The sequence below is a fragment of the Mustela lutreola genome, chromosome 1 (assembly GCF_030435805.1).
Source record: "Mustela lutreola isolate mMusLut2 chromosome 1, mMusLut2.pri, whole genome shotgun sequence".
NCBI classification, from domain to species: domain Eukaryota; kingdom Metazoa; phylum Chordata; class Mammalia; order Carnivora; family Mustelidae; genus Mustela; species Mustela lutreola.
In genome coordinates this window covers 276,358,397-276,371,625 of record NC_081290.1, presented here as the reverse complement: position 1 = coordinate 276,371,625, position 13,229 = coordinate 276,358,397, and the positions used below count along the sequence as shown (strand labels likewise).

Below are 13,229 nucleotides of genomic sequence, written 5' to 3'. Positions count from 1 at the left end.
CTTATTCACACTCCTCTCTCACTTCTCCCCTCCCTATCTCCCCATAGATAAACACCTTGTTCCTGTCTTTGGGCATTAACTCATTTTACATTGTAGGTTTAGATGTCTGTGTATTGATTTTCAAACTTGTGCATGATTTATTTTTAATTTATTTTTAATTTATTTTCAGCATAACAGTATTCATTGTTTTTGCACCACACCCAGTGCTCTATGCAATCCGTGTCCTCTATAATACCCACCACCTGGTACCCTGACCTCCCACCCCCCGCCCCTTAAAACCCTCAGATTGTTTTTCAGAGTCCATAGTCTCTCACGGTTCACTTCCCCTTCCAATTTCCCCCAACTCCCTTCTCCTCTCTATCTCTCCATGTCCTCCATGCTATTTGTTATGCTCCACAAATAAGTGAAACCGTATGATAATTGACTCTCTCCGCTTGACTTATTTCACTCAGCATAATCTCTTCCAGTCCTGTCCATGTTGCTACAAAAGTTGGGTATTCATCCTTTCTGATGGAGGCATCATACTCCATAGTGTATATGGACCACATCTTCCTTATCCATTCGTCCGTTGAAGGGCATCTTGGTTCTTTCCACAGTTAGGCAACTGTGGCCATTGCTGCTATAAACATTGGGGTACAGATGGCCCTTCTCTTCACGACATCTGTATCTTTGGGGTCAATACCCAGTAGTGCAATTGCAGGGTCATAGGGAAGCTCTATTTTTAATTTCTTGAGGAGTCTCCACACTGTTTTCCAAAGTGGCTGCACCAACTTGCATTCCCACCAACAGTGTAAGAGGGTTCCCCTTTCTCCACATCCCCGCCAACACATGTTTTTTAAGAATGCTTGTGTAGTTAGGCTGAGAGCATAAACAGTTTTCTTACCTAATGTGTGAAAAATGACTAACTATTTGGAAGAAGGTGAGTGGATCATATAAATCTCCCTGCAGAGCAAAGACAATCTCCTACAGAGCTGATAATGCCTTCTATTCCTCTTTTACAAATTTGTAGTTAGATGAAGTAACACCTCTCTCAAAATGCCATTTTGGCAGAGTGGACATATTGTGCAACCCCTTTCCCTTTGCCTCAGTCTCTCCCAATAGTCTAGGAAGGATGAAACCCATCTCTTGTGTTGTCCATCTCCATCTGATTTCTATCACATAAATTTCAACGAGGAGATGAGCAGTGTGGCAGGCACAGGTCTCATTAGGCTTATACTCTTGTGGTGTGAGATATGCATACACAATTATCACAATACACAAATGAATCATATGTTAGTTACTGCATGGCAAAATCTGAAAAAAAAATACTGTAGGATAAAGGAGCACAGGTGGGTCTCTGGCTCAGGCATAGAATGAGGGTAAATTTTATTGAGAAGGTGATAGTAAACAAAAACTTCATGGAGGTTTTCTAGATATTAGCCAAGCACGTGTGTGTTGTGTGTATGGGGGGGGGGTGTGCTGTAGGCACAGAGAACAGCTGGTGAAAAGGGCTGTGTTTCAACGACAGATTAGAAGCCATTGGTGCCGAAACCTAGGTCAATGAGATAGTTGATGGAATATGAGATCAAAGGCGGAATAGGGTCGCACTGGCCAATTATTTAAGATGTGGGTGCCATTGGGAGGTTTCTTCCTTTGAGGAAAAATGAGAAGCTGTGGAAGGGCTCCATGTTCAGTAGCAATATGATGACTTGCATTTTAAAACATCCACTTCTGTTTTTGGATTTAGAATGGAGTGTAGAGGCGCTTGGACAGGGGGATGTTACATAATTCAGGCAAGAGAGATGGTTGCTAGGACCAGGGTAGAGCAGGAAAGGTAGGGAGAGGTCCTCAGATTTGGGGAATATGTTCGGTATAGATCTCTGGGTCCTTAAGGTGGGGTTATTGCTTGGAAGTTAGAGCACTACCAATTCTGGTTTAGGTGCTACAACATGACTAGTTCTCACCAATGGATTGGAAGTGTACAAGCCAGAGATTGTTTTAAAAAGGTATGGATGGCTTCCCTATTATTTCTCCAACTTCTGACAGTTGCATATAGATGCTTAAAGTGACTTAGTTGAGGGCAGAGGACCTGACAGTTGGAAACCCTGCCTGACTGCATGAAAAGGAGCCTCCTGCTGTGAATTGGAATACCTCTTTCAAATTTTATGAAAGAAGCAAAATTTCTAATATTATGTTACATAATTCCACTTAATGTTGATAATCCTACCTGGTAATTTGTCCCTATGTGTAAATGTCCAATGCCAGATTCTCAAAAACAAGATTTTTTACTTCATCAAATATCAATCCTACTCTTTCCCTTATCAATTTTTGCTTTTATGTTTGTGAATCTCATTTTATTTGTTTTATATAAAACAAATATATAAAACAAAACTGCTTTATATAAAAAATATGTTTTATATTTACTTTTTCTTCTTTCTAACACTTGGAATTATGTGCTTAATTGATCAATTTACATTTTTTCCTATTTAGTAATGATAACTATTTGAAATTATAGTTCAGATTTGGAACCTATCATATATCTTGAAATGCATCATTCCTTTTATGTTATGTTTTAAATTTAATTTTAGCTTTTACTTCACCTTAGATCTAAGAATTATATATGTAACTATTTTCATTTATGAATTCCTTTTATAATTTAATGCTAATTTAAAGATGTATTCCTTGCTATTTTCAAAAACCTTGTACTCCTTTATATCTCCTAGATGTTATCATGTTATTTTTGCACTTTTCCACTATGAATTTTGACAAATAATCAGAGGTTGCTCTGAATATAATATATTAATATCATATATTAATATAGTTATATTATATATTATATTCATTTATAATGTGTATTATATATTATGTTTATACATATTATACTGTAATATATAAAAATATAATTATGCCTTCTGAAAAATCTAGATTTCTATATTAAAATCCACATAAGTTCTCATAGTCTCTTTATAGTTATTCTTTTTCTTTCTGTTTGCTTTTGTAAAAAGATTCAAATTTAAATTAAAGATTCAAATTTAATCTTAATTTGCATTATTCTTTTCCAATACTCTGTTTTATAATTCATCTATTATATAATATAATTGCATCTTCACTATGGATGATACCCTTCATCAGTTAAGTAACATTTTCCCTCTTATTAAATGATTTTTAATTACATATACTTAAATTCAACTTTGCTTCATATTAATATTACAAACTCCTCTTCTCATGATTTTGAGTTCACTTGTCTTGTGCCTTTTAATCTTACAGAGTTCTATGTGCATCATCGGTAGGCAAAAACAACAACTTGTTGTTTCTCCCATTGTTCAAAGTGGAAACACTTCAATCAGATGATTTACATGAGGGTTGTCTTCATTTGGGGCAGTGACCTTCTCAGAGAGAAGAGCTAGCATATCCCAGGTTTTGCTATGTTTTGATTATTACCTTACAGACTCTCCATTTATTCTGGTGTCAAATATTGTGGAAACACCCATATGATTTTCTCATAGCTAAAGATCCTTTATTTTCAGTCTGTTTCATGATGCCCTCTAAGATGCATTGAAATGAGGAACCTGTTTGGCCTATGCAAATGACATGGAGATTTAGATTTAAGTGGATCTTAAATATGTTAACTCCCTCATTTTTGCCGTTTTTTAGCTTGGGCTTGTGAAGCAACACCAATAAATCGAACATGGCAGTGTGTTTTTATTCTTCATCATATTCTTTCCTTTATGTGGTTGTTCTTTCTTTCATACTTTAAAAGGAAACATTCCAAGTGCCCCAATGACAAAGTCAAATGAAGATTTATTGTTGTATAATAATTTCGTGGCAAGAAGAAAAATGGAAGTTGTCCTAGTTTGCCTGTGTCAACGCAGAGAACTACAGACTGTAGAGTCTTTTCCTCATTGGAACCCAAATTATATTGACACAAAGAGGAATTTGGAAGGTAGAAGAGGAGAAAAAGCCGGTACTCTGTGATTGGCAGAACCAAGGCTCCCGAAGATATCCACATCCTCATCCCTAAAACCTGTGAATATTGCACTGCATATGGCAAATACTAACAAAATACCTGGTATTACATAATGACCAGGGATGAGTAAGACAACGTGTCTTGGTTTCACATTGTTTCATTGTGAAACATTGTTTCAAACTGTTCACTGTCTAACATTATGAAACATGCACTTAAAACTATCTGAGATACAATACCATAATTACAGCAATATGAACTAAGTTATATGAAAATACAGGGGCGGAGAGTATTAGTTTTACTTAGAACTAAATGTTTAAAAGGAAAGTAAGTTTTTCATGACCCATAGAATTAGATAATAGTGATAAATAATCTTTGTGGTCTGGCGAGAACTCTAATTTCTTCCTCTGCGAGTTGTCCTATCTAAATTTCTCTGTGGTAGATGAATGGTTTTCATGGCTTCTTACATTGAGAACCATCTTTTAACATAAAATCCAGAGGAATCACATGATGTTATTTAGTGTCTTGTAGAGACAGGCCTTAGAAATTAAATCTAGCAAAATGTTAATATAGATAGGGCCTATATTAGGCCATGGGTAGGGCAAAGAATAAGGCAACTGCTCTACTGAAAATTTTCTTGCAATTTTGGGGGAAAGCAGCCATTTCCTCCGCTGATCTCAAGAAGCAGAAATAGGCTCTTGTTGCCGGAACTAAAGTGAGTATAATGCAGCAGTCAGGACAGAAGAGGGAACCACTTGGAGGGTATATATTGCCAGGAGATTCAATTAACATGATCAAATGCATATTATCATTGACATACCACATTATTTGGCTATACAAAGAACATATTTTTGTTCCTTCAAGTTCATAAAGAGTGTGAAGGAATATATTCTATAGAATATATTATACATACCAGTCATATAGTGGAAATGGGTGTATTTTGAATTAGAATTGAGATTTTTATCCGCTCAATTAGTAGTTACTTTAGGCCAATCGGATGAGATGAGTAGCAGTACAAACTCTGGAATCAATGCCTAGAACCAGAAACAGGAATCTAGTCCCTGATTTAGGGTGTGTAACCTTGAGCAAGTCACTGAAACTCTTTAAGCTCTAAGTTTCTTGTCTGTAAAATAGATATTATAATAATGACTTCAAGAAGTAGTGGTAAAAATTAAGTTAGTGTGTGCAAATGTAATAAATGCTTTATTGTTGCTATTATTAAATTTCTTATGTTCTTACTTGTAAAATGAAGGATGTAAAGCAAAATCATTTTCCTGCTCTGATATGCTACAGTTTTTATTGTAGGCAATGATGCTACTTGTTTCATCTTACACTGGAAAAGCCCAATGGCACAGAGCGAGGACTGCAGAACACAAGACTGCTCTGTGCAGACTGAGTGACACCATCACCAATTGGGCTTGATGCAAACCCAAAACAAATTGTGTTCTTTGATCCCAGGACACATGCAAAATACCTTGAGTTTGGGGAAAACCAAATTGTGCAAATCTGGTATTAAAAAACAAAACTCAACAGTGGACTCTTCCTCTAGAGAGCTGCTTGCCCCCAGGGTTGTTTGTAGGCAAACTTCTTAATTGTTTCTTCCTTGTTTTTGTTTTGTCAAAGCAAACATTTAAGGGAAAATTCTCTTGTGGACTTCCAGGTTCTCTTTTACCTGGTATACATTGTTGATCATTTCTTATGTAGCATTTGCCTTTTACTTCTGCATTCTTACTGGGAATATTTCTCTTCATTCTCAGGTTGGTATAAAAATGTATCTGGATCTCTCAGATTAAATTTGCATCTTGTATTTTATCTTATCTTATTCTTCATAATTGCCCTTAATTATCCCATAGATATTATCTGAGTGTGAAGATATATATTTGTGTGCATGGGAGAGACAGAGAAATAGGAGGGATGGAGGAAATAAACAGAGAGAGGGAAAGAGGCAGATTTTCTTCAATTTTTTAAAAGGATTTATTTATCTATTTGGGGTGGGGAGAGAGAGAGAAGGGGCAGATGGTTAATATCTCAAGTCAACTCCCTTCTGAGCACAGATTCCAACGTGGAGCTTGGTAACATAACCCTGATATCATGATCTGAGCCAAAATAAGAATTGGTTTCTCAACCATTTGAACCAACCAGAGGCCTTGAGAGAGATTTTCTATAGAGATTTGATTATTTGTTTATTATAAGCTACTAATGGAAGTGCTAATTTCCTGGAGTGCATTTAAGAATAATTGTGTCCTGTGTTATTTATTACATGTGAATATATAATATCTCCTTTAAGATTCATAATTAAATAATAAAATGAGTACTATAATTACTGGTACATCATATTAGGTATAGAGAAATTAAAAAGAAAACAAAGAAAGTATAAAAGCAACCCAACTTTATGAGTCATGGAGACAGAATGCAACTGAAGTCTGACAACAGAAATGAAATGCTCTTTTTTCTCTTTCTTAAAAAAAAGATTTTTAAGGAGTTATGTATTTATTTTAGAAAGAAAGAGAGAGCAGGGGCAGGGGCAAAGGGAGAGAATCTCAGGCAGATGCCCTGCTGAGCATGGAGCCAGATGCTGGACTTCATCTCAGGGCCATTAGGTTATGACCTGAGCTAAAATCAAGAGTCTGATGCCTAACTGACTGAGCCACCCGGGCACCTCAAGAAAAGGAATTATTCAACTGTAATACTTTATATTTTCATGCCTGTTTCTCCATCTTTATTGGTAATTTAATTTGAAATACAGACCGATACAACATGGGAAGTCTGTGTATGCATTTTTGCCTTTAGATGGTGAGGACAGCCCTCTAAGTGCTAATGAGGTCCCCCAACCCCCTACTTTTTTCCAGACCTCATTCTTTTTAAGATCAGGTCTGACTACTCCCCTCTTTCTGATGTCACCATTGCAGTCTATCAGCGGGCGAACCACTTCTCAGCTGTTCATATATGTAGCTTTTGCAAAGTTCATTCACCACTGTCTTTTATGCCCTTTCATTATGCTGCATCATTCTTGATACATGAGAATAGATCTGAATTTCCAAGTAAGAATTCTTCTATTAACCTTTGAAAAATGCACAAGGGTGAAAAGCCCAGGCAGCCATGTCCTTGATAGTCACTTAACTTCCAGTTGTAATGCAACTGATTTATGATTTTGTGTGCATTATCTTTATGGAAGTTGTGTAAGTGCTATACATGGTTACTGTGTATATTTGGGAAAATTTGTAATAACCAACCTAAAGCAAAATATATGTTCATATTACTACTTTCTACCTTGTGATTTGATGTCATCTTTTATTTCTTAGGCCCACAAATATATTTCTTTAAAATTGTAATTTAACTTTTGTGATAAGAATAATAAATTGGTAGGTAGGTAACCTTGGCCAATGTCTTAATACACATACTGTGAATAGTGAGTGAGTCATCACAAAGCAGTTTGTTTAGTCTTTAATTTAAAGGAAACTCTGCTCTGTGCATAATGGATTGATGTTTAACTCTAATTCAATGAGGTCACATGCATTCTTGAAGCTTTAATTTATCCCTGTGTATCTGTGTATGATTCAATCTAAATGATCATGTCCAGTTGATCCCTGGAAAACTCTTCTAGGGGAGAATGAGTCCCATAAAGGTAACATGAGGCCGTAGGGCTGAGGGTGGATGGACAGAAGACACAGACATTATACAAAAAAAGTGACATTCTGTGTATCATAAAACAAAGGATTTTAGCGATAACTTTATTAATTCTGTCACAGATCATTCAGCCTATATAGAAATATATTCCGAAGTAGTTTATCCAGTTATAAATAACTTGAACTCTTCTTTTTTTAAAATTTTTAAATAATTTTTAAAAAGTTTCTTTTCAGCATAACAGTATTCATTGTTTTTTGCACCACACCCAGTGCTCCATGCAATATGTGCCCTCCCTAAATCCCACCACCTGGTTCCCCCAACCTCCCACCTGCCGCCCCTTCAAAACCCTCAGGTTGTTTTTCAGAGTCCATAGTCTCTCATGGTTCACCTCCCCTTCCAATTTCCCTCAACTCCCTTCTCCTCTCCATCTCCCCATGTCCTCTATGCTATTTGTTATGCTCCACAAATAAGTGAAACCATAGGATAATTGACTCTCTCTGCTTGACTTATTTCACTCAGCATAATCTCTTCTAGTCACATCCATGTTGCTACAAAAGTTGGGTATTCATCCTTTCTGATGGAGGCATAATACTCCATAGCGTATATGGAACTTGAACTGTTCCTATTCTTTAAAATGTTTAAGTCATTTCATAATGCCTCAAGTTTTCATTAATTCACCTGAGACTCTGGAGTCATATAGTCTCAGTCTAATCTACTTTGGTTGGAAGCTTTCTCCTTTCTCCAAGAGAATTATTCTTTCCAAGGGTGGGTGGAAGTTACCTTTGTGGATAAAAGTCTGTTTGTTTTCATTATGGCCAGAAATGTATCTTCCTGCCCACTCTTATCTTTTCTGGTCACTATCCAGTGATATCAATGGATATGTTCAACTGTCATTAACAAAGTGTGATGCTGGAGATTAAAATAAGGGTATTGGAAACAATCACTGGCCCTAGAAATGACATTTAGGCTTTGGAGGGCACAACACAATACCATCTTCAACAAATTCATTGTCCCGTTGAAAAGCTATCTCAGGATTCCTGTTGAACAGAAGTACACTCTTTGTTCTACAGACATGAATGTACATTGAAACTGATGGAAGCTCTCTCTCTCATTTTCTTTCTTCATCTTTCTCATTTTCAAGCTAAGTAAATGCTAGCCAGGCTAATTATAACATTTTTTTTTCTCCAAAAAACTTCTCATAGTTTAACTTTACAGGTAGATGTGTATCTCTAAGACACTGATAGGATATGGAGATTACTCATTGTTATTTAATAAATAAGCAATTACAGATTTTTCTCCTTAATACCTATTAACATCATGCAAGGTGTTTTCTCAAGAAAATAATTTGTATGATATTGTCCAGAGAAAAGGTTTATATAATACAACATATACATTTGTTAAATAGAAATTTGAAGCTAAATACATTGAAAATAAGTTTGCACAATATCCAATAAGCTTTTCCAGAATGTCACTGGATGTCCAAAGTAAAGTGAATCATTCCTTACTTTCTGACTTCCCTATAACTATGTAAAAATATATTATGGTTATAGAAAGTTTGTTTGCAAAATTCCACAATAAGTGGTGACATTTATACCTTTGTTTTACCTATCTTTGAATCTCCAGAATATGATAGGACATATTGTCAATAACATTTAGTTGATTATAAGATTATTTATAATTTCACCTTAGAGATGCCAAAGGGCCCACATATATATATAGAGAGATACATATATATATTACAAGGAATATATATATATATATATATATATATATATATGTATCTATATATGTATGTGTGTGTGTATACACACACACACACGCGCGTGCGCATATTATATATATATATATATATATATATATATATATATATGGCTTATCCCTTTATACTTGGCTTTGGTGACCAATGTGGTCAGTTTGTCCTTTATCAATTTAAATGAGTCTAAGCATGAGGTTATATTAAAAACAATTAGTTGTCTGACTCTTGTGGCTGGTGAGTTATTTGATTAAGTGGTTTCCATCCCTAATCATGGAGATATGCTTATGATGAAAAAGTGATAAGGTAAAAAATTATTTTTGCTTTGGGTTAAAAAGGGAAGTAAGTCTTCATAAATACCTTAAAATACTTAAGAAGTACCAAACATGCCATTATCGGAAACAATGTATATTTAAGACATAATCTTGGAGGGGTGCCTGGGTGGCTCAGTGATTTAAGCTTCGGACTCCTGGTTTTGGCTCAGGTCGTGATATCATGGTCCTAGGACTGAGCCAAACATCCCATTCCTTGCTCAATGGGAGATCAGGTTGAGGATTCTCCTTCTCTCTCTCTCTGCTCCTCCCCCCACTCACCTTTGCTCTCTTCTCCCTTCTCTCTCTATCTCTAACATAAATAAATAAGTCTTTAAAAAGAAAGAGTTAGGGATGCCTGGGTGGCTCAGTCCTCTAAGAGTCTGCTTTAGGCTCAGGTCACGATCCCTGGGTTCTGGGATCCAATCCCACATCTGGCTCCTTCTCAGTGGGAAGACTGCTTCTGCTTCTGCCTGCCACTCCCCCTGTTTCTGCATGCTCCCTTTCTCTCTCTGACAAATAAATAAATAATCCTAAAAAAAAAAAAAAAGAAAGAAGTAATCTTGCAATTTGGCTAAGCAGAATATTGAGTACTAGTATGTTTCAATAACAATATTTGGTGTAGCTGTTATGTACTAAGGCACTCAGTAGCTTTCAGAGAGCCTGCTACATAGCAAGTCCTCAAAAAAGATGTGTTGAAAAGAATGGCAGAATTCAGGCATAGATATTGAATAAAGGAAGATAGAAGAGGCATGGAAAATATATAAATTAATAAATAAACAATATCTGATTTTTAAATTCATTTCATTCCAGTTATCACTAGGATTTATGACGAATATTGACTTAGAATTGAGAAAATATTGACTTGGAGTTGAGAAAATGCTCAATTTCACCGATGTGACAGAGTTTATTCTTTTGGGACTAACCAGTCGTCAGGAATGGCAAGTCCTCTTCTTCATCATTTTTCTTATGGTCTATGTGGTCACCGTGGTAGGCAATATTGGCATGATCATGTTAATTAAGGTCAGTCCACAGCTTAATAGCCCCATGTACTTTTTCCTCAGTCATTTGTCATTTGTGGATGTCTGGTTTTCTTCCAATGTGACCCCCAAAATGTTGGAAAATCTGTTATCAGACACAAAAACTATTTCTTATGCCGGTTGTTTGGTACAGTGTTTCTTCTTCATTGCCCTCGTCCATGTAGAAGTTTTTATTCTTGCTGTGATGGCCTTTGATAGGTACATGGCAATTGGGAAACCTCTGCTTTATGGCAGCAAAATGTCTAGGGCGGTCTGTATGCGACTGATTTCTTTCCCTTATGTATATGTTTTTCTGACTAGTCTGGCTGCAACCCTGTGGACATATGGCATGTCCTTTTGTGGGAATATTGAGATCAATCACTTCTACTGTGCGGACCCACCTCTCATCAAAATGGCATGTGCTGGGACTCTAGTAAAAGAATATACGATGACCATTCTTGGAGGCATCAATGTGACATATTCTCTGGCTGTCGTGATCATTTCATATCTGTTCATTCTCATTGCCATTCTACGGATGCACTCAGCGGAAGGGAGGCGGAAGGCCTTTTCCACCTGTGGCTCCCACTTGACAGCGGTCATCATATTTTATGGGACTCTCATATTCATGTATCTCAGGAGCCCCACAGAAGAGTCTGTGGAGCAGGGAAAAATGGTGGCTGTGTTTTACACCACAGTGATCCCCATGCTGAATCCCATGACCTACAGTCTGAGGAACAAGGGTGTGAAAGAAGCCATGAACAAAGTGATCAGGAGAACATGTTTAACAAAATAAAATAAAATTCTGTTTGTGTTGTCTTGTGGGTTTCATAAGCATTTGTCAACAAATTGCCATTCAGTGTATTGCTTAAAGACTTTTTACAAAAGTTAAATATTTCATGCGTTAAAAATAAAACAGAGAAAGTCTCAAACTAAGAGGAGAAAAAGGAGGCAGATCCATCTCTCTTGATGTAAGTAGTGAGGGTTAATTAAAACTCAAAAAGTGGGGTGCCTGGGTGGCTCAGTGAGTTAAGCCTCTGCCTTCGGCTCAGGTCATGATCTCAGGGTCCTGGGATCGGGCCCCGCGTCGGGCTCTCTGCTCAGCAGGGAGCCTGCTTACCCTCTCTCTCTGCCTGCCTCTCTGCCTATTTGTGATCTCTGTCTGTCAAATAAATAAAATCTTTAAAAAAAAAAAAAAACAAACTTAAAAAGTAATGAATTGAAAGGGTTATTGGAACCAGGGTTCACAGGCACTCTAATTGAAATTGTTCAAATACTTAGCTAAAATGAAAGGACTTCGTGCTCCTTATTAGAAAAAAAATGGAATGGGGTACCTGGGTAGCTCAGTCCATTAAGGGTCTGCCTATGTCTCAGATAGTGATCTGTGTCCTTGGATTGAACTCTATACCAGGCTCTTTGCTCAGCAAGGTGTCTGCTTCTCCTTCTCCCTCTGTGCTCTGGCTTTTTTTCCTCTCTCTTTCTCAAGTAAATAAATAAAATCTTTAAAAAAAAAAAAAAAAGAACGAATGAAAAAGTGGAATAGATGAGTTTAGGAAATACTTAACAGTTTGCCTATTTGGAGAGTAAATGGGGGCAGAAAAAAATTCAACATATTTCATTTATTTTCTAGTGTGACATAAAATTGGTGGTCTTCATTCCATTATCAAAACATTCTCTGTATCTCCAGTACACAGACTAGGAGTTTGCTAAGGCTGCCATAGGAAAATACGTCAGACTGTGATGTGTAAAGAACAAAAATTTATCTTCACAATTCTGGAGGCTGGAAGTCCAAGGTCAAAGCGCCAGCAATGCTGTTTTTTTTTTCCTGAGGACTCTCCTTTGGTTTGCAGAAGCTGTCATCTCCTTGTACTTGTCATGGTCCTCCCTCTGTGTGTGTTGTGTCCTACTCTCTACTTCTTATAAGGACACAAATCATCTTGGATTGGGACCTACACCTACGACATCATTGTAGTTTGATTTTCTCTTCACAGACTTTACCTTCAAATACAATCATATTCTGAACTGGGGGAGTCAGGACTTTGACATATAGATTTCAAGGAAACATGATTCAGCCCATAATGCAAAGTGACATGGTAATAGAATTGTGACCCAAAGTTGGGACAATGATGTAGAAAAAACTGTTTCAGAGAATTGAGTTAAGCTGAAAATCAACCTGGGAAACAGGATGCAACCTGAGTGTCCATGGAAGACATCGGTCTTACTGGACAGACTTCCCAATGTACAAAGGAAAACACTGAGCCTGAACATAAAGGAGGAAAATGCTACAGAGCGATGAGCTCCCATGTTTAGTGCTGACTGTGCTAGTTGTTGTTTCTCCAGAGGACTCATTCAGTGAAAAAAAAAAAAAAAAAAAAAAAAAGATCTAACAAAGTAATTGCCTCCTTCTCACCTATTTGTACAATCTCTTAGGAAAATGGAGTAAACAAACATGTACTATAAATTTGGTCTGCATTAATCACCAGAAGAGCCACTGATACTCCTTGTCAAGACAGTTCTTCCCCTGTAGCTAAGTAGGTTTCTTTATTCTGGGACTGTGTATAACCCTGAGAACTCTGTAC

The 13,229-nt window shown here is 36.7% G+C and overlaps 1 protein-coding gene across 1 annotated transcript; it reads left to right on the top strand.

Moving 5' to 3' along the window:
* The first annotated feature begins 5,502 nt into the window (after positions 1-5,502).
* Positions 5,503-11,446, top strand: LOC131822650 (olfactory receptor 5M3-like). The gene is made up of 2 exons (XM_059158938.1): positions 5,503-5,511; positions 10,511-11,446. The coding sequence occupies exon 2, from the start codon at positions 10,514-10,516 to the stop codon at positions 11,444-11,446; it is 933 nt and encodes a 310-aa protein (XP_059014921.1). The 5' UTR covers positions 5,503-5,511; positions 10,511-10,513.
* Positions 11,447-13,229: the final 1,783 nt, after the last annotated feature.